The sequence below is a fragment of the Lissotriton vulgaris genome, chromosome 8 (assembly GCF_964263255.1).
Source record: "Lissotriton vulgaris chromosome 8, aLisVul1.2, whole genome shotgun sequence".
Taxonomy (NCBI): domain Eukaryota; kingdom Metazoa; phylum Chordata; class Amphibia; order Caudata; family Salamandridae; genus Lissotriton; species Lissotriton vulgaris.
Window position 1 is genome coordinate 101,968,734 of NC_141696.1, and position 21,596 is coordinate 101,990,329.

At 44.8% G+C, this 21,596-nt stretch overlaps 1 protein-coding gene across 3 annotated transcripts in view; it reads right to left on the reverse strand.

Annotated features, from left to right (window-relative positions):
• Positions 1–21,596, reverse strand: part of LOC147693532 (ecto-ADP-ribosyltransferase 5-like) — a 486,224-nt gene that overhangs the window by 58,665 nt on the left and 405,963 nt on the right. For all 3 annotated transcript variants that reach the window (XM_086933749.1, XM_086933750.1, XM_086933751.1), the window contains 2 exons: positions 17,549–17,593; positions 746–790 (listed from right to left, as the gene is read on the reverse strand). In XM_086933749.1, the coding sequence (XP_086789875.1) occupies positions 746–790; positions 17,549–17,593 (90 nt within the window). The remainder of the gene's footprint in view (positions 1–745; positions 791–17,548; positions 17,594–21,596) is intronic.

Here is a 21,596-nt window from a genome sequence, read left to right on the forward strand (position 1 = left end):
TTCCCTAATCATGAGATATTCAGGTCACCCAACAAGTTTTCCAAGGGGAAGCTGACCAAAGGATAGAGCTGTGCTGTTGCGACTCTCTTGTCACCTCTTTTCAGAACTTTATAAACCGTTTATGGTTTGTCTCAGCGAGCCACTCACCCGTCTCTTACCAAATCATAGGTAGTAGAGGATGACTCTATTACTACTCTTCCCAAGTGCGATGCAGAATCAGCTGCAAAACACGTTTTACAACTCGTAAAGCATTTCGCGAATTGTAAAGAATGTTCACTAAATACTAAAATATGACTTATGTGGTCATCAGCGTGGTGTTTTTGAGAAATGCAGGTTTTGCGACACCATATTCTACATTTTATTGGGTCCTTGATTTTCCCATAGACTCGAGAATGTTCTTTCTTGGGGTCTGTCCTCTCAACTCAGAGGTCTCCTTGGGGTCTCTTCATATAGTGTAAATATCTAGTAATTGACAACTATGGTTATTGCTTTACTCTATTCTGCTCCTCAATTTTCTCCTCCGGATTAAGTGGAAGATCTAAACATCTGCAGACTTTCGGTCCTGGTTTAAATTAGGATTAGTCCGAGGAGGATATGGAATTCAGTTTTTTGACCCCTCATTATTCTGAGTTACTAATGAACTGCGAGCTTTAATGTATAAGAAACAGAGTTGTGCTTGTACTTTCAATTTTCCTCCCGAGATCTCAAAACCTTCCCCATTAGAACACATGAAGTGAAGTCTTACCAGAATTGTAAAGGCAATATGGAAAAGATGACTTGGCTTTCATTCCTGAAACGAAAGAATGCAGGTTTCAATCTGTGATACTTCTGCAAGAACTCAAATCAGAAAAATTATATAGATTTCAATGTAAACAATAGTTCCTCTTCAAAAGGGTGCAGTTTTTCAAATGCACTCTTGCAATGAAAAATTAATAAACTGATACTTCTGTTTAAATTATTCCCAATAATGGAGACCCCAATTTTCACGCGCTCAGTGAAACCCTGGCGTGGCCATAGGATCTTTAGCACCGAGTTATGCACCTGTACATACAGACCTCTAACCTAATGTTTTGGAACTATTTCACAATTCTTCATCCAACCACATCAATAAAATCCATACTTTTATATAACAATATATGTTTATGTTCAAATATATATTAAGTTATGATTAAAAATATTCATGTATGCATTGATGAGGAATTTGTATGGATTGAACATTGTAGAAAGACTGCAGAGCAGAGTAGAGGGTGAAAACCAAAGCTTCATTCCTCGAGTGATTGGAGGCATATCTGGGTTCTGAAAGGTGCAGTTGATAATGTGTGATGTAGTGTTCCGTAAAGAGGTGTGTCTTCAGCTCTTTCCTAAATTGGAGCTGATTTGGGGCTGTCCTGGCCACTGTATAGATGGAGATGGTTCTGCTTTGTTTTTTACACTTATTTGTCTACACTACAGTGGTGCCCTGGATGCTGATGTGTTAGAAACTACTGGAGAAGGTGAGCTTATCAGCCTGGTAGGCTACGGTGCAGGTCGGATTTTTTTTGTAGATGATACAGCTAGTTTTGAAGACAGTGTGGCCGAAGAGGGGAACTAGTGGTGATCTATCAGGGTGAGAATTATGTGGTATTATTTCTTTAAACCACTGATGAGGCATGTTGTGTTGAGAAAGGGTCCTTTTTGTGGGACCAGTGTGGAATTTGGGAGATTGTAGGGCAAAGATTTGCCACCATCCTGATACCTGAGTATGACGTGCGGACAGCAGTTCTGAAGTCACTGCCTGGGAGAAATGGTTTTAATTGAATTAGTAGAGTTGGAACCATGAAATCTTAGTTTTGTTGATGGTGTATGTAGTGTCTTGCGAGTTAGAAATGATGGAACTAAGCTACATGCGTAGCATAGTCATTGGCAGGTACCCAGGCTACAACGTGCCCCTTGAGGTCAATGCCCATGTGTAATACAAGTGACTTGCCCTGGATTCACATGTCAAGGTTGGAGTTTGAATCCATCCAGGTTCATATTGCTGAGCCAGGTTTGAACTAGATATTTTGTGTCATTTTTGTTGAATTTCAGGGATTAGTTGTTGGCGGGGTTAAGCTTGAAGGGGTTCAGGACATCCGGGTCTAGATGAGGTGTATGCAGTGCTGGAGATAAAGAATGTCTGAAGCAAATGAGACTTTCTGGACCTGGTAGTGCAATATAGTGTTGGCACTGGGATGACAAGAGGGTAAAAGAGTGTATGCACCAAATGTCAATGCAGTTTCCTTGTTATCTTGTGCAAAGGAATCTGTTGCTTGGTGAAGGCAGCAGCTCTGACATTGTCTAGATCTTCAAGACAGCCATTGCCCCTGCCAAGCTACCAGTTTTTCTTCATTTCCAATTTAGGAAGAGGTGGAAGACTGGCGACTTGGCGATAGAGGATATCAGTAGCTCAGATGTTTGCTTATGCCAGGCATCCCCATAGATGGGAAGGGATACCTTTGGCTGCAACAGGTGCTAGAGGGTCGATTAGAGTAGAGACTTGACAGTGGTTGTATTATCTGACCGTGCTCTCCACCAATTAATTTAGTACTCCGAATCCAACTTTCCATTAGAGGCAGTTTTTTGGTTTTACCACTTTTTACAGCCCTACACGAGCCAAGTGCACTGCAAGAGCTTGACCGGGTCACAATTCTGTGCCTGAAGTAAAAAAAATTCTGTAAAACAGCAAGCGGATGTTTGACAATATATGTGAAATGCAAGATTTTCCAATCTTCTGAAGTGTGGTCAATTAATTTTATGGTAAAGATCCCCACTGGCTGCTCCATGTTGAGCTGCTAGCTAGCTGTAAACAGTCATCAATTGTAGGAGCATCACAGATGCACATGAGGGACACAAAGTGGGTGGGAGGGTTCTACCCTCAACCTGATTTACTCTTTGGTCTCAATGACACAATTCATCTCTTCGGCCATGGCTGGTCGCTGGTACTTTGACAGGTCATCCGATTTCGGTCATTATACCACTGAGAAAGGTTACTCCTGCCACTGTAAATGATTGTCAATACAAATAAAGATGGAAATGTTGGTACATCAAATTAATCAAAACTGCCTCTTTCTCAATGTGGGTATAGTGTTGCTCTGTGGGGGCAAAGCCCTGCAAGCATATGCAATAGGAACCTACTCTCCCCTGTGTTGCTTTTGTCAAAGTCCAGCTCAAGTACCCTAGGAGCAGGCACCTATTGCTAATTCTGAGACTTCGTGTGGGTAGAACTTTTGGAGAGTAGTTTCTGCTGTAAGTGGGCATTTTGATGCTTGGCATGTGGTTTGGTGTTATTCGGTCTAGTTCCCCATGGCCTTAGTCAACTTTCTCAATGTCCCACTCAGAAATATAAAATTCCCAATGAATCTTCTGCAATATGTGACTATGCCATAATGCCAAGAAAACTCCTGAATTCTGATATGATTGTGAATTGAGGTGTCAATTGTATGGCTTCAATGTTTGTGGGAGTCAGGGGCCACCCAACAGCTGAGAACTGATATCTGAAAAAGCTGACGCATGCATTGAACTCATATTTCTTGCTTTTGAGAGTAAGACCAAAGTAATTCAACTGTTGCTGGATGCAGCGAAGTCAGAAGTGGTGATCCTCAAGAATCTTGGTATGTCCTAGTGCTGATATTTGTATGTCAAACATGAGCTCATCAAGAACCTCTTAATTGGCATTTTGGAACACCTCTGCTGCACTAGAGAATCGGAAATGGAGCCTTGCAGAGGCCGAGGTAGGAGGCGAAAGATGTCCAATTACCTGGATTTTGAACCTAGCAGACATTGAAGGTATCTGGTCTTGACATCAACTTTAGAGAACCAAAGGTTCCCTTTACTGCTGCTACCAGGTCATCGACCGTTGGTGCAAAATTACACTTTCTTTTTATGGGTTTTTGACACCCGCACTGTGGGCTCTTCTATCCATTAATTTGTGTTTGCTGTCTCAAGTTTGAATAGGAGCATAGATCTTGGGGTTAGGGTTGTGGTGTGGTACCTCCCAAATAAATGCTTGTTGGATTGGTAGTTCGGTCTGGGGGGCCTGAGTCGGGTCTTCCAAGTCTGTGTTGGATTTCTGACAATTCTGATTTCATTAGGAAGTTTTAATTCATTCATTTTTTGGATCAGGAACTTAAATATGTATAGCGACAGCTTTATCAGAAAAGTAGCAAATCTGCACCCACAGAAATACTCCTTGAATGGATGCACATTTAATACTGTTTGGAATCCACAAACATTAGCAGTGGAAGGCTTGGAAAGCTGTGCCAATCTCAGATTTACTGACCCACTACTGGCATGAAAAGCCCAAAAGGTAGTGGGATGTATGCTTGCAAATAGTGTTATCACTGGCAATTGCTCAGGGTGGCATTGAGAACCATTATTTTTCACTCAATGTGCAACACACTTGACAGAGGGTTGGAATTTTGGTTTTGAATAAGAATTAAAGGCAGAAAGGATGGCTTAGAACTTTATTCAGGCCACCATGCCATTATGCTGGCTGCGAAATACAGAGATAACTGCCTACCACACAGACATCTCGATACATTGGCAGGTTCCATTAAATGCAGGAAAAGGTTGATGGACGGCTTAATCAAAGATAGCGGATGTTGTCAAACTTTTCCAAAGGTTGTTATTTTACAAAAAATTAACTCCTATAACGGGAGTTTGTATTTGAGAAATAAAAAAACTAATGACCCATTTCACCATATGAATTTTGTCTCATGGTGTGGGGGTCATTTTTCTTTGTTTATTGTCCCTCAGCACCACAATATATCTACACAAGACAGACATTAAAAAAAAGCCATTCAATAGACGGTCAGGTGGCTTACCTCCGGTGGCCCCTACTCTGTTTCATTCGAGGAAGTTTTACACCAGCTGAGTACATTTTACTCCTTCAGTGTAAAACTTGCAGTCTGCAAAATTACAACATCGGGTGAGTGATCCTGGAGTTCAGAGGGCAAGGTACTCCATAGAAGTGAACTACTTGCCCACCAAGCTTTAAGCCCCAGGGGCCCACCTAATGCAGATCAGTACTGACCCTGCTCCTCATTGGAACAGTCCATCCTAAATTCTGGCCACCTCACACATTCACCCTGCCAACCACTGCTTTTTTAGTTGGGAAATTTTAAATTCTTAAACCCCCTTCTCCGATTTCTTCCCTACGAATCTCACTGACTAAGCTATGCCCCTGAGTCTCCACTTTTAGGTATAGGTGAAAAGCTGAACTGCAATTGCCTGGTGCTACTGATCAGATGCCATGACCTATATTTAGTTGTCAGATCTTGCATTTCAGGAATGTAGTGCCATGAGGCAGGTCATTAAAGTCCTTACCAGCCTACTGAGATCATTGCGTTGCACACTTTGCGTGAACTGTATCAGGCGGAGGGGGGCGTGGCTTGATGCCGATGGAGTGATGCACACTACGCGGAGTTCCCATCAGCTAAGCCCCATCCAGTGCCATCCTGCGGAACCTGATGGGCCCAGGCACCATACCTGCACTCACCAAGGGACACTGACGACTGGGGTGCCCCTGAGCGGCAGCTGGTGAGACTGCTGCGGCACGGAGTCTGCAGCAAGGCCTGAAGGGACTTAGCGGAGCAGAGCTACCAAGATGCTGTCTGGAATCTCCCACTGGTCCTTGCTGAGTACCCGCAGCACACCCTCGGTGTGCGGCGGGGACAGACAACTGACCTCGGCGCGTGACTGAACTGGAGTTACTGCTGGTGCAGACCCGATGTGATCGTGGCTGGGTGAGGAAGCTGGAGACTTTGGACTACCCCTGAGAGGCCTCTATCTTTGGGGCCGCTACCGTTGAGGTATGCTGTGCTGGGGTGCCTGAAGAAGTTGGGCACCTGAGCGACTGCTTCGAGGGGCATCCTTTATTAGGGTGCTGTGAGGGGCTCAATTCTGAGGCCGAGGATCTAGAGCAGAGGTCTTCAAACTTTTGAAGGTTGAGCCCACCCAGCTGATTTTTTTTAAATGTCGCCCCCCCCCCCCCCCCCCCCCCCCGCCACCTGACAGAAATTTCTGGAATCTGGTACACTACATTATCAACCGCCACCCACATATCCCGGGCCATATCCGGCAAATAATGTTCAAAACAATGAGTGTCTCCTCCTTCTCCATGAATTCCCGCACTACCACTCACCAACAATGCACCTCATCTCTCTATAGCACCTTTCTGGCAAACATATATTTTTTTTATAGTGCTACTCATAGTTTCATCATACTCAGGGGCATATGTAAAAGTCCCTATAGACACTACACCGTCACTTTTTATGACGTTGTGGTGGCGAGAGGGGCATTGCCGTATTTACAAGGCAGAGTTAAGCCACTTAACTTGGCTTAACGCTGCCTTGTAAATAAGGCCCCCTTTCATGCTATGCTTCACGTTAAAGGGTGGGAAGTGCGTGTAGCGGTGGGCATTCCACTGCAACAGGCACTGATTTTGATGTTGCGCCCTATTTACAAGGGCAGCATGAAAGTGAGGCAGCGATAAAATTAAGAACAGGGAAAACCTGGTGGCGAGAGTATTCAGGGGCCCAGAGCAGGAGAGAGAGGGAGGTACACCGCGACACATCTTGGCTTATATAACATTGCAACAGAAGCTGAACTTACGTGATCTAACTATTGAGGAGCGAACGTTCCGACTCTGCTGGAACAGGTCCCAACGCCTGGCAGGAGTGCGCCACCCGTATGCACCGGAAATTCCAATTGGGATGGTGACGGGGCTACCGCACGGAGGGGACTGGTCGCAACTGCAGATATGGGAAGAGGCGGGACTACAAGTTGTGGGAGATCCCTACGAGGATGGGGCTTTACTGCCCTACCAAGCGCTCCAGGAAAGATTTGATCTGCCTAGGGGGGACTTCTTGTTACATGCCGCGATTACCAGGGTGATACAAGCACACTGGTGGGAGGGATTAATGGAACCCGCGACATCATTGGCCTGTCAGTACACCATGATGGCAGCGGGCACTCATAAAGCAGTCACATGCCTATATGGAAGAATGCTCTGTGAAAACCTACCTCCTTTGACTGTATTGAAAAATAAGTGGGAAGCGGATATAGGTAAAGAGATCCAGGAGACAGCTTGGGCACAGATAATGAGACGTGCCCGTAAGAGCACTAGAAACGCTCGCTTCCAGCTAGTGCACTTTTTCATTTTGCATAGGGCGCACTTGACCCCGGGGAAAGTCCAGAAATATTTTGGAGTACAGGAAGCGGCATGCCCAAGATGTTCTAGGGAAGCAGTAGAACTAGATCATATGCTTTGGACTTGCCCAGTGCTGGGGGATTATTGGAGGGCAATAGGAGAAGTCCTGAACGAGGCGACGGGGAGACAAATACAGTTTGATATGGCTGTTGGTGTTCTACACTGGTTCCCGCATGCCCCGAAGCATAGGAATACCAGCAAATTCATTGACATTGGCCTTATATTGGCCAAGCGCGAGATTACTCGGCATTGGAAGGCAAGAGCTGGTCCATCGTATAGACGTTGGATGAGTGAATTCCTGAAATGGGCCACCTGTGAAAGTTCCCTTAGATATCAGATGGCGCATAGACGGCAGGATGACAGAGCACTAGCCGCAGCGTCGGCGTGGGAGGTATTAGTACAGGCCCTGAGGGATCTGGAGGTACAGGATGACGAGGAGGAGCGAGACACTGAAAGGGAGCCCAGACAGCACACCCAGGATAGGTTACACTCCATAACGCCTATCGCTCCTGGTCCATGACACCAGAAACAGACTGAGATATACTGCGAAGTGGTGGGACTATGGGAGAGGGGGGGAGAGACCACATCAAGGGAAATAGGAGACAGCATTAGGCACATCGGAGCTCCTAGTGAAGGTTGTAGGGTGCACCACCAAGTCATGACACATAATACCATTAGACCACTGAGGGACTCCCGGGAACAACAAAAGAATAATGACACCTAACATGGAGAGGGGTGGGAACTGACAGGTATAATCATCGGATGAGAGATCCGTAAAATCATGATCGGGGAAGGAACTACAGAATGTATAAGAGTGCATCAAGTAAATTTGATTGTGTCTTTTAGCTGCCAACTTGATTGGGATTTGTGGGGAGGGGGAGGGACTTATGTTTGAGGGGTTGTTCATAAAAAGGAAAAGCAGACTTGAGATGCTCCCACTAGTTGGATGTGATGATTTAATGTTGCACGCCCGCTAATTTATCCTGATATACGCCGCCCGACCTCCGGGATGTGGGCAATAGGGCTGTGTAAAGATTGAAGTAGACGATTAATGCGCTGCATCCACTAGATAGGGAAGTGAGTAATGTGGTAACGCTTGACTTGTATAATGCCTGCAATAAAAACATATTTAAAAAAAAAAAAACAGGGAAAACCTGGTCTTAAGCTGGCGAACCTAGGAGAAATGCATTATTTCTCTGCATTTTTACTCATCCATGTGTGCTGCCTTGTGCAGCACACATGGAAAAAGCAAAATGCCTTGTATTTGTAATGTTTAAAAAAAATCAATTTCGTGATTTCTGTGTGTGCTGCATTAAGCAGCACACATGGAAGTGGGACAAATGGCATTTAAAGATTGTTTATGTACAGGAAGGTCCCCCTCCTGTACATAAACAATCTTTTCCCTGCACCCGGACACCCTTGCACTATGGTGCAATGGTGTCTACGTTGGCGCTACACTGCTAAGTGTAGCGCCAGTGCAGGGGAAACGCAAGGCTGCACCATATTGTTGTAAATATGGTGCAGCCTTCTTTTTCTGAAGTGGCGGAGAGAGGCAATAAACCATGACTGCTAACGCCTCACTCCACAACTTCCTTGAACATATGCCCCTCAGTTCTTTGATCTGCATGGTACACCTTCTTTGTAGCAGGCACATTAACCCTCTGTGCTGTGAGGGTGGCAGGAGTGCTCATGTGAGTGCACAGTGAGGTATGCGACAGTGTGAGAGTAGGTTAACTGGAGTGACTGCAGGATGAGGTGACCATATGAATTTTGGTGTGCATAATGAATGCATGGTTAGTGATGGGCTTGTTTAAGTGAAATTGCAGATTGAGCAGTGAGGGGGACAGGTGAGTGAAGTGTCACATGAGTTCAGGGTTGGTAGTGTGCTTGTGTGGCTGCAGGTTGAGGTTCAGGGAAAACCATGCAAGTGCTGTGTGAGAGCAGAGTGATCACTGAGTGCAGGGTGAATGGTGTGAGTGCATGGGGGTCCGTGTGAGGGAATTGTGATCGCTGTGAGTGCAGGGTGAGCATGAAAGTGAAGGGCGAGAATGAGGAGCAAGTTGTCTGAATGCAGGGTGCATTCCCAGACTCTTGAAGTAACTCAGCATGCTATTGACGGTAGCACAGGGTTTCAGATATGTTAAACTATTGCTATTGCAATTACGGCATTAACCAGGGAACAAGGGTGGAGGAAATAAATACTGGGCTGATCTTGCAACAAAATTCAATTTTTATGATTAGGGTTGCCAGCTAATTAATTTGATGTCCCACGTTGTACAAAAAAAAGCAGTCATCTAAAGCTCTATTTTCAGCACTTATCTGTGCATACTCTGAACAGCAAATATAAATAGAAAGCACTTTAAATTGTGTTTTAGGGCTGCTTGAATGATATGACTGATAATAAAAGGGAATAAAGACAGAAAAGTAACATAAATTAATACATACTTCTTTAGAACTCATATTTAGTGTCAAGAGAAGCATTTTGCAGGCTGTTTAAACACCTGACTGGGATTTGTCTTTTGGCAACTTAACCTCTTCAGCGCGGCACAAATTTTCGCGCTGTGCTGAAGGTTCTATTGAGCGGGTGGGGCCATGACGGAGTGGTTCCGTCATTAGCACAGCTCAACCGGCGCTCATGACAGAACCACTCCGTCATGACATGAGAACCAAAGGGGTTAAAACCCTTTTAGCCCTGTGATCATTGCTCCTGCTGGTGTAATTTAAAAAGCAACATTGTCGCCTTTCTGGGAAGAGCTGTCCCTCCCTGGACGGGGTTAAATTCCGAGAGCTGAAATGCTTCTGCTGCAGTGGGAGGCAGGAAGCCTTCCCTGCTAAAACTGAAAGCATCTGCAGTGTGAGGCAAGGAGTCTCCTCTGCTATGAAATCGTCGCTTTCAGTTTTAGCAAAGGGGGCTCCTTGCCTCCCACTGCAGCTAAAGCATTTCAGCCGTAGGAATTAACCAGGATAGCCCCCCCCCCAAACCCTGTGTGTGGCAGCCTGATGAGACAGCTTCCCGGCGCGCACACAGCCCACACGAGTATTTCACAGGTCTTTTAAATACCTTTTTCTTGTTAATGAGGCTTTGATGGCTTTCACCCCTTCTTAGGGCCCCTTCAGCTCCACTCTGCCGTTTGTTCGAATCAGTAGAGGACAAAGGTGAGATTTTAGTGTGGAGTGCGCGCCCCCCCTGAGACGGTGTTGCGCCCCCCAGGGGGGCGCGCCCCACAGATTGAAGAGTTCTGATCTAGGGGTTGCAGCCCCCGGGAAGGCAGCTTCCCCTCTGCCCAGAATCAGAGGGAGCACTGCAGAGGAGTGACCGGCGCCCAGGCATTTACCCCTGATGAGTGAAAAGGCAGGCGAGAACTGTGCAGCGATGACGGCCCCCCGACTGTGCACCCACGCTGGGGGGCGTAAATCAGCATGGAGAGGCCTAGAGGTGATGCTGATGTTGATGTTGAGCGACTATATTACTTCAATGCGGTGGGGAGGAGGGCGCCTCGGGCTGAGATCGCCGACAACGCGCTGGGCAGAGGGGGACTCAGAGTCCATCCCCCATGATGGGAGGGCAGATCTGGCAGCCAGTAAGGCGATCTGCAAGAAAATCGCGCCTGCTGAGTGCTGGGGGCGCCTGCCTGCTGGTGGGGGGGGACCAACTGTACGCATAGAGATATAAATAAGGATCTATCATGGGAGGGATTTGTGAGAGTGCTAGACTGATGGGGGAACGGTGAGCTACTAAACCACCTATAACCCTCCTGAATTCAAGACACTTAGGGACTCACTGGCAGATCAGGCTCCCTCACATTCTATAGAGATCACATGCGGCTGATGCATCGTATTCCGAGGTATTTAGAGCAACCATACGTCGAGAGCAGCTGAGCCATGTTGCATACCTGGTCGCCAGGGGATCTGATTACGAGGGGTTATTGAAGTGCGGCTTAGCCATGTTGCATACCTGGTCACCAGGGGATCTGATTACTAGGGGTAGTGCGGCTTATGACCCTTGAGCCTATAACAATATTAGTAGCACCTTAGAAATTACATGGGCAAGTACTCAAGCAAGAAGGAGCCAGATGTGGAGGGCCATTCCATAGCAGAGGGAGGCGACACCTCATGCACGGACAGTGACCAGGCAGCGAGGCCAGTGACGTTCGGAGGTCTTATGCTACAGGACATATTGCAGACCATCACCACAAATCGAGAAACCCTGGAAATTAGGACTGACAATTTGAGCGTGCATTTGAGGCTGCTAAGGGATGACCATCGTCAGTTGGGGGGAACGTATCATTGCAACAGAAAGGAAACTAGCAGACCTGCCTCCAATTCTGGCATCAATGACAGGGAGAGTTACTTCCCTGTAGGTCAAGGTTCACACACTGTAGATGAGGCAGAAGATGCTCAAACTAGGTCTTGAACAACAATATCCGCGTTTTGGGCCTGCCGGAAATGATTGAGGGAAATTATATGCTGGGTTACCTTGAGAAGTGGATCGGAGAAGTGCATGAGGGCCTCTCTGCATTTTACGCTCTTGATAGGGCGCACCGAGTGCCAGCGAAACCCCCACCCCGGGGGCTCCACCACATCTAGTCGTAGTTCACCTTCGCTTCTATAAAGATCAAGATCAGATCCTTAACCAGGCTAGCCAGAAGGGATCTCTGATGGTGAAAAGTAGCACTGTGAGAATTTCCCCAGATTTCTCAAGAGAGGTCCAACTCAGATGTTCCATGTACTTGGTGGCCAAGACAAAGGTCAGACAGTTGGAGATACCATACGCCATGATGTTCCCAACCAGATTGAGAGTGACGACCCCAAAAGGTGACCGCTTTTTTAATAATCCACAAGAGGTATGGGAATGGCTAGACATGAGTAAGCAGCCAGTACCTAATCAGGAGTCGCGGGATCAACGTACCCAGAGACCAAGATCTAGGAGGACTAGATGCAGAGAACAGCTGTCAATGGCTCGATCAAGGGCTGAAACCCAACAGGAATGACAAAAGGTTGTGGCTGCGGTCTCCTCACTGAGCAGTGAGCGACGGGGCACAGCGTCACATCCAGATGAAACAGCTGCCCATGATTCCAACTCAGGATGCAGCTCCAGTGCTTACGAAACCTCGAACCATGGACTCCACAGAGTCACATCTTGAACTTCAGATGAAATAATTTGATGAGAAACTGTGTAGAATATCCCTGTCATACATGACTTTGAAGCTATATGGTTTGGCTAATCACTGGGAGGGACACCATTCTTGTTTCCCCTGGGCCTGAGTCAATATATTAGGGGCCTGCTCACAGGAGTGGTGAAGCCACTATGGGGTCAAAATGTGGTCTTACCCCGATGTAAGAAAGTTCATGGGCGCTCTCACAAGAAGTTTTAAGTTTGCAATAGGTTTGGTTGAGGGGTATTCACCTACTTGTCCTGGGGCAGGGGTTTTGGGATGTTAAAGGTTTCACTGTTATAAAGGGGGTCCTGGGTTGCAGGTCAAGAGCAGGACGGTTTGAGTCCTATGGAAGGGGTGGCTTCATACATGGGGGATTGCTGGTGAGGATGGGAGCCCCTGAACTAGTTAAGACTTGGAGAAATGATGACCAGTGGGATATATAAAGTCCTTTCCTGGAATATAAGAGGCTTGCATATCATGTCTAAACACTACAAGGTATTTTCTTTCCTGATAGAAGGGGATTCACATAGCTCTCTTACAGAAGACATCTATTGGCTAAAGAAGAGGTGGCTTTTCAGCACAGGTGGGGAGAGCAGGCTTTCTACACCACTTACTCTGCATATGCAAAGGGCGTGTTGATCTGGATACGAGCAAGAGTCCCTTTTTAGCATGTGAATATCCTTATAGACCCAGAGGGTAGATACGTGCTGGTGTTGGGGAGACTGGATGGCTGAGATGAGACACTAATTAATATCTAAGGCCCTAATGTAAAACAGGGCACCTTTTTGGCAGATCAGTCGAGACCGCTGGTCCCTTGTGTGATTAACACAGCCATCATAGGGGATGACTTCAATTGCGTGCCTGACCCTCAGTAGACCGGTCGCATCCTCCACTTAGGGACTCCCCTGAATACCGGACAGCTCGCACATTCTCAGATTAGCAGACACAATGGGGTCTAATCAATGCATGGAGACGCAAACACACTCACTCTAGGGACTACTCCTTTTTCTCCCGACCACATGAATTGCATGTACGTCTCAACACTTTCCGATGTATCCCTGGCTTCACCAATTTAGTGGCTAACATAGACTATTTGATCCAAACGTTATCGGACCACAACCCGGTCCTTTTACAGCTGAGTTGGGGGAAAACTAGCCTATAAATTCCCACCTGCTGACTAAATCCAGAGTCTCTAGAGGACCAGGTGTTCCTAGGAGAGATTAGGGAGAATATCAGCCAGTACTTTGTAGATAATGATGGGGCTACATCCTTTTCCCGGTTGGAATGGGATGCATTCAAGGTGGTTATCCGGGGTCAATGTATAGCGACATCAATGGGGGTCAGGAGGACCCTGCTGACTGAGGTGGAGAGAGCAGAGGGTGAGCTGCAGGAGATAGAACAGCAAAGACCAAACAATTCTGACTTACAGCAGGCTCTCCTATATTTAACAAAGAAAGTGGCGGCTCAAGTGGAGAGGCTGCAGTGCTTTGATTATTGCCAGTATATGGAGCGGGCTCATGCTGAGAGAGACCACACTGGCTCCCTATTAGCTTGGCTGGCCAACCCCTCAAAAAGAGGTTCCCTGATAGTTGAGATTGAGAATGAAGGCAGACTTCGGCAGTACAGACAAGTGGACATAAATGCCCAATTTAAGGAGTATTATACTAACCTTTATACGCGTGTGGCTGACTGGGATGAAGGATCCATCCAACACTTCCTGGCACTGCAACCACTGCTGGTTCTTACAGATGAGGAGGCAGAGGCCCTGGGGGGAGGCATTACAGTTCAGGAGGTAGGAGCGGCTGTTAAAGGGCTAGAACAGGGAGAGACCTCGGGGACAGATGGACTCCCGTGGAGTTTTATGTTGCATATATTGAAGAACTGGCCCCTAAATTAGTGGAGGTACACCCTGCTGCTAAACATACGGGTCTCCTCCTTGACTCCACGCCGGAGGCGATAGCAGTGCCTCACCACAAGCCTAGAATACCTGCCCATGAGTGCAGAGCTTATCAACCTTTGTCAACACTTAATTTGGACTTTAAAATCTTGAATAACATTTTTGCCACTACGATACTACCAGTTAAGACTAAATTAATACACCCTGACCAGGCGGGCTACATTCTGGGGCGTGACACCGCCCGCAATATTCGCCGTTTATTGTTACTGACGGAAACAGCAGTAGACATCAAAAAAGGTTTTGATAGCCTGGAATGGAGCTTTTTTAAATGGAGTCATTGAACACTTGGATCTAGGGAGAGGTTTTTTGGCTTTGGTCCACCTGCTCTGTGCAAGCCTTTTCGCCAGGGTTGCATGGGAAGAACTATCTCAGACCACTATAGGGTGGAGAGAGGTACAAGGTATTGTTGCTCCCTGTCTCCCTTGCACTTCGCCTTTGCCATGGAGCCCTTGGCCAGTTTAGCCAGGACCAGTGGTCATTGCCTAGGAATACAATCGGGAGATGATAGCCACTACATTGCACTAGATGCCAATGACCTGTTGATTTTTCTTCGGAATGTGGTGGTTGAGCTGACAGGAGCCAAACAAATACTGTAAGAGTTTGGTGCCAACAGTCCAGCCCGAACTGCCAAGCCATTTCTTCCCTGGACCAGAATCAAACATCCTAGGACCGGTTTCTGGCTATCAGCCGTCATCAGCTGATGCCTTGGCAGCTATAACCCCTAGCCTGACGAATGCACTGGAAAAAGCCGTAAAGGAGGCTAATGATTTTGGACAGATATTGGGTTATCGATTGAATCAAAGCAAAATTCAAATCTTGATTAGCAAAGAGACTCAACTGAATGATCCTCGGGTAATGCAACAGGCTACGTACTTAGGGGTGGAGCTCTTGGCAGATGTGACAAAAATTCTTGAAGCAAATTTAGACCCGCTTCTCCCAAATCTTAGAATAGACATTTTACCCAATTCAATAATTTTAAATTGACACTGGTTGGAAGGAGCAATGTCATCATGATGCTGTTTCTGCCAATAATCCTGTACTTTTTAGCGTCATTCCTCTAATCATAAGTAGCTGTTGGTTCAAAACCCTAAATCCGATGATATTGAGATTTTATGGGCAAACTACCAACCAAGGAGGGCGCTAAGATTCATGACGCTCCCCAGGGAAAGAGGAGGCTAGGGGGTTCCCAACTTTAAGCTGTACCACTAGGCCCCGATATTATATAAAATGGGTAATCTACTTAATGGGCAAGATACAACTCACATTTCAATATATGAGCTGCTACTAGGTAGAGAAGACAATGGGTGCCTTTTGCGACACACCAAATTTAATTATTAGAAAAGGGTCAAATTTAAGACACTCTTAGGCGCTTTTAAGGTTTGGACGGTGGTCCACAAAAAATTTGGTTTGGGATTATTTAACGCCTACACTCTGCTATACAAAAACGGGTCCCTTCCCGATATCTTTTGTGATGGATACATGAAAATATGGTGGGAAAGGGAATTAGGATAGCGGCGGATGTGATGGAAGAGACTGGATATAGATTGTTTGATCAAATTAGGAAGAAGTATGGGCTTGAGAATAATCAATTCAAATATCTCCAGATTAGGGATTTCCTGATAAAAAAAGGTGGGGGTCATTGTAGTTTTGCCAAAGTAACATTGTTGGAAGTATGTCCAAAGGATCATTCACACTTGGTAGGATATATAAACTTCTGAATGAAATTATGGTGGATGATGTAACCAAGCATTATGATTATTGGCAGAACATCTACAAACTGGATTTGGAGAAGTTGACGACTCACTATATTTAGCCCGAACATCCTTCTTTGTGGCCAAATTACAACTCCAGTGTTTTAAAACTTGGTTTAATTTATACAACCAGCTGGCCAAGATTGTTAAATGGGCTGGATCAGCTGGCACATCCTGCCCTCGCTGTGGGCTTCATGCAGCCGATAGCTTGCATATGTTTGGATCATGCCCCAGTTTGGATGCTAAACAACAACAGGAATTGCAGGTGCTGCCAATCACTTTACTCTATTATTTTCAATTTGAACATCTGACCATAAAACAAATGTTGCAAGTGACCAAAATGTGTCCTTTTTGATTAAGTATTTTTATTTAGAGGAGTATTTGTTTTCTATTTTTAAATCTCACCCATTTAGAAATTTTAATGTAAATTTTTAAGACCTTATGTACAACAACAAAAGATTCATTATTCAAACAAGGAACAAAACTTTTTTCACAAATAGAATTTTTTTTAGACTTTTTTGGACAATATGTACAACATACATTCAATCATACCACTCACAAACCACACTATTTACATATGCACACACAACACAGAACATATAAATCGTATCTACAATGTAATAACTTTGATTTACAAAGAAGCCTGGAAAGCAATCATATTTTTCAAAAACAATTCAAAAATAAATATCACAGGTTTTTTGGTTATTAGGGCTTGAAAGTTTGGATGCTGTCAAAAGAAATGTTGGTGACATCTTAACATCCCAAGTGGGAAGGAAAATAAATATGTCAAGACAGTTGATTATGCTAGTGGTGGGTGATATCTCACTCTCAGAACAGATACAGGTATTTGTCTTTATTGCTATGACAGTCTTCCGGCTATGTTTGGCCACTTATTAGCTCAATCAGGTGCCGCCATCTAGTCAGCGGTGGCTGAGTAGATTTTTAGCGGTCTATTGGCTAGAAACTGCAGTCTATGCCAGGAAGGGGCGCAGAGCACAGAAAAGAGGGTATGAAATTTGGGCTCCCCTGATAAGATGGTCACGGGATGGGGAAGAGGAAGAATTATGTAGAGATGGTTAAATGTTTTGAATATCCAGGAAGGTAGGCATGCAAGGGGAAGTTCATGAGAGGAAGGGTGAAAATAATAGTATTATTAATAATATGTATTTTTTTGTAGTTATTTGATTCCGGTGGTTAATAGTCTATACAATGAATGATTAATTGGATGGATTTGTGACTATATGTTTATTACTATTTTTTGTTCTTCAATGCATTGGATTTAATATTGATGGAACGCTGAACCAACGGGGAGGGTGGGGGTAGGCCAGGGAGGAGGAGAGTTAACTGCTTTTCTGTTTGTTTCAAGGATACTTGAAATCTCTTTGTATACTATGAAAATGAAAAAAAAACTATAAACAAAAAATAAAATAGAATATATGAAGTGATGTCTTACCAGAATTGTAAATGTAATATCGCAACGATGAAGTGGCTTCTGTTCCTGAAATGAAAAGAATTCAGGTTACAAACTGTGATGCTTCTGTAACAACTCAAATTGGACAAATTATATAGATTTCAATGCAAGCAATAGTTCCTCTTCGAAAAGGTTTCAGTTTTTCAAATTAACTCATGCAATGAACAGTCAATAAACTGATACTTCTGTTTAAATGATTCCCAATAAGGGAGACCCCAATCTTCTCTGACTCAGTGAAACCCTAGCGTGGCCATAGGATCTTTAGTACCGTGTTATGGGCCTATACACACAGACTGCAAACCTAATGTTTTGGAACTATTTCACAATTCTACATTATTAGCTGTATACTACCACATCAATAAAAGCCACACAGTAAAATTAACAATATATGTTTATGTTAAAAAAATATAATAATCAATAAGGAAACATATTCATGTATGTGTGGATGAAGAATTTGTATGATGCAAATGGAGAAAGACAGCAGAGGACAGTAGAGCACAAAAAACCAAAGATTCATTCTACGAGTGGTTGGAGGATAGCTGGGTTCTGAAAGGTGCAGTAGACAATACCTGTGTGATGTAGTGTTCCTTACAGAAGTGTGTCTTCAGCACTTTCCTAATTGGAGCAGAGTTGGGGTGATTCCGGGAACTTAATACAGATGTAGAAGGCTGGTTGCTGTGATTTTTTTAACACTTATTTGTATGCACTCCAGTGGTGCTCTGGCAGCTGATGTGCTGCAAGCCACTGGAGATGGAGAGCTTATCAGCCTGGTAGGCTAAGGTGCTAGTCGTGATGGCTTTGTAGATGATGCAGCTAGTTTAGAAGAAAGTGTGCCGATGAAGGGAACCAGTGGTAATCCATCAGTGTGAGAGTTATGTGGTTATATTTCTTTAGGCCACCAATGAGGCATGTTGTGTTGAGTAAGATTCCCTTGGGTGGGACCAGTGTGTAATTTGGGAGATTGTGAGGCAGAGTTTTTCCACCATTCTGATAGCTGAGTCCAATGTGTGGGCAGTAGTTCTGAAGTCACTCTCTGGGAGAGATGTTTTAATTGAATTAGTAGAGAGATTTGGTACCATGAAATATTGTTTTTCTTGATGATGGCTCCTTGAGGTCAGTGTCCAAGGGGAATCCAAGTAACTTGCCAAAGTTAGGGTTTGAATCTATCCACGTTCATTTTATTGAGCCAAACAAATCTGTTGCGTGTAGCAGATCAGGCATTGTCTAGGTCTTCACCACAGCCATTGCTACTGCTAAGCTACCAGTATTTCTTCATTTCCAATTTAGAAAGAGAGTAAGACTGGTGACTTGGTGATAGAGGACATCAGTACACCAGTAGCTGTGTTGTTTGCTTATATCAGGCACTCCCATGGATGAGGAGGGATGCCTTTGGCAGCGACAAGTACTGCAGGGTCGATTAGGATAGAGGCTTGACAGTAGGTATATTATATGACTGTCCTCCAAACCAATTCATATAGGGCTTAGAATCCAATTTTACATTAGAGTCAGTATTTGATTTTACAATCTGTTGGAGCCCAACATGAGCCAGTAGCATTGCAAAAGCTTGAAGGGGTCACATTTTGTTGCCTAAAGGGAAAAAAGTCCTATAAAAGGGCTCACTTATGTCTAAAATTATATGGGAATGCAAGATTTAACAGGCTTGTGTAATATGGGCCAATTCATTTTATGGTAATGATTCCCCACCGGCCGCTGCAGGTAGCATTGCTGGCTAGCTGCAAACAGTCATCTATTGTAGAAGCATCACAAATGTCTACGAGGGACACAGAAAGTGGGTGGGTGTGTTTTACCTTCAACCTGATGAACTCTTTGGTCTCAATGGCACACTGCATATCAGCGGCCATGGCTGGTCGCTGATGCCGTAACAGGTAATCCAACCTGGGTCATTATAACACCGAGAAAGAATACTCCTGCCACTAAATGATCCATTTTCCCAATAATGGAGGGACCAATAAAAGATTGTCAATACAAATAAAGATGTAAATATTGGTAGACCCAATGAATTGAAACCGCCTCTTTCTCAATGTGGGTATAGTGTTGCCCAGTAGGGGCAAAGCTGTGTAGGCATATGCAATAGGGAACCACTCTGCCCAGTGTTGCTTTTGTTACAGTCAAGTTCAAAGCCCTCTAGAGCTGGCATCTATTGCTAATTCTGAGAATGTGTGTGGGTAGAACTATTGGAGAGTAGCTTCTGCTGAATGTGCATTTTCATGCTTGGCATATGGTGTGGTGTTATTCAGTCCAGTTCTGCATGGCCTTAGTCCTCTTTTTCAATGTCCCAGTTAGAGATATACAATTCTTAATGAATCTTCTGAAATAGGTGACCATGCCAAGAAAACTCCGGACTTCTAATATGAATGTGGATTGAGATGCCAATTGAATGGCTTAAATTTTGGGGGAAGTCAGGTGGCACCGCTCAGCTGAGAACCGCTATCCGAAAGAGCTGATGCATGCATTGAACTCATATTTCTTACTATTGAGGGTGAGACTGTTCCAGGATGCAGCAAATTCTGGAGTGATATTCCTCAAAAGTCTTTGTATGTCCTGGTGCTGACTTTTATGTCTACCATGAGCACACCAAGAACCTCTTAAATGGCGTTCCGGAACTCCTCTGCTGCACTGTAGATTTGGAAATGTAGCCTTGTGAACTTGCAGAGGCCAAGGCGGGTGCAGAAAGTTTTCCAACTACCTGCATTTTTAGCTTAGCAGACGTTGAAAGTATCTGGAGTTCAGATCAACTTCAGAGAACCAAATGTTCCCTTTACTGCTGCTACCAGGTCATTCACTGTTGGTGTGAGATGGCACTTTCTTTTTATGGGTGAATTTGGAAGGTGAATGTCAATGCAAACCCACATTTTAGCAGGCTGTTTTAGTTTTTTGACACCCACACTGCCGGCTCTTCTATCCATTTGTGTTTGCTGTCTCAGGTTTGAACAGGAGCATAGATTGTGGGGGTTGGGTGGTGCCCTCTGCCCCAAATAAAAGCATGCTTGGATTGGTGGTTGGGTCTGAGAGCCCTGAGTCGTTCTGCTATGTCTTTGTTGGGTTTTCTCATTGTTATGATTACATTAGGCGGTTTTAACTTGTTCAGTTTTTGGATCAAGAACTTAAATATGTACAGCAACCGGTTTAGCAACAAAGTAGCAAATCTGCACCCATAGAAGTACACCTTGAATGGATGCAAATTTACTACTGTTTGGAATTTGCAAATATTGGCAGTGGAAGGCTTGGAAAGCTGCGCCACTCTCACATTTCCCAACGCACTACTGTCATTCAAATACCCAAAAGGTGTGGGATGAATGCTTGCAAATAGTCTTACCCCAGGCAATTTCTCAGGGTGGCATTCCGAACCATTGTTTTTCATCCAGTGTGCCACACTTGACAGAGATTTTTGGGTTTTGCAGAAGGATTAAAGGCAGACAGGGTGGCGGGGAGTTACATCAGTCGCCCTGCCTTCATTCCATCTGCGAAATATAGAGATGTCTGCCAACTACACAGACATCTCTATACTTTGGCAGGTTCAAGTAAATGTATTAAAAGAATGACGGGCGGCTTAGTCAAACATAGCGGATGGTCATCAAACTTTTCTGAAAGGGTTATATTGTCCAATAACAAACTCCTAAACAGGAGTTTGGATTTGAGAAATAACAAAACTAATGACACCCTACACCATGGGAATTTTCTCCCATGGTGTGGGGGTCATTTTTTGCTTTTTTATTGTCCCTCACCACCACTGTTTTTTTAGTGGGGAAATTAGTATTTCTTACCCCCTGAATCTCACTGACTGAGCCAAGCCCCTGAGTCTACACCGTTAGGTTTAGGTGAAAAGCTAAACTGCAATTGCCTAGTGCTACTAAGCAGATGCCATCACCAATAGTCCATTGTATAATCATGCGTTTCAGAATGCTCTGCCATGAGACAGGTCATTAAAGTCCTTAGCGGCCTGCTCAGATCACTGGTTTGCACACTTTGCATGATTCATTATCAAGCACAGTTTTGTTTCGCAGCTGAG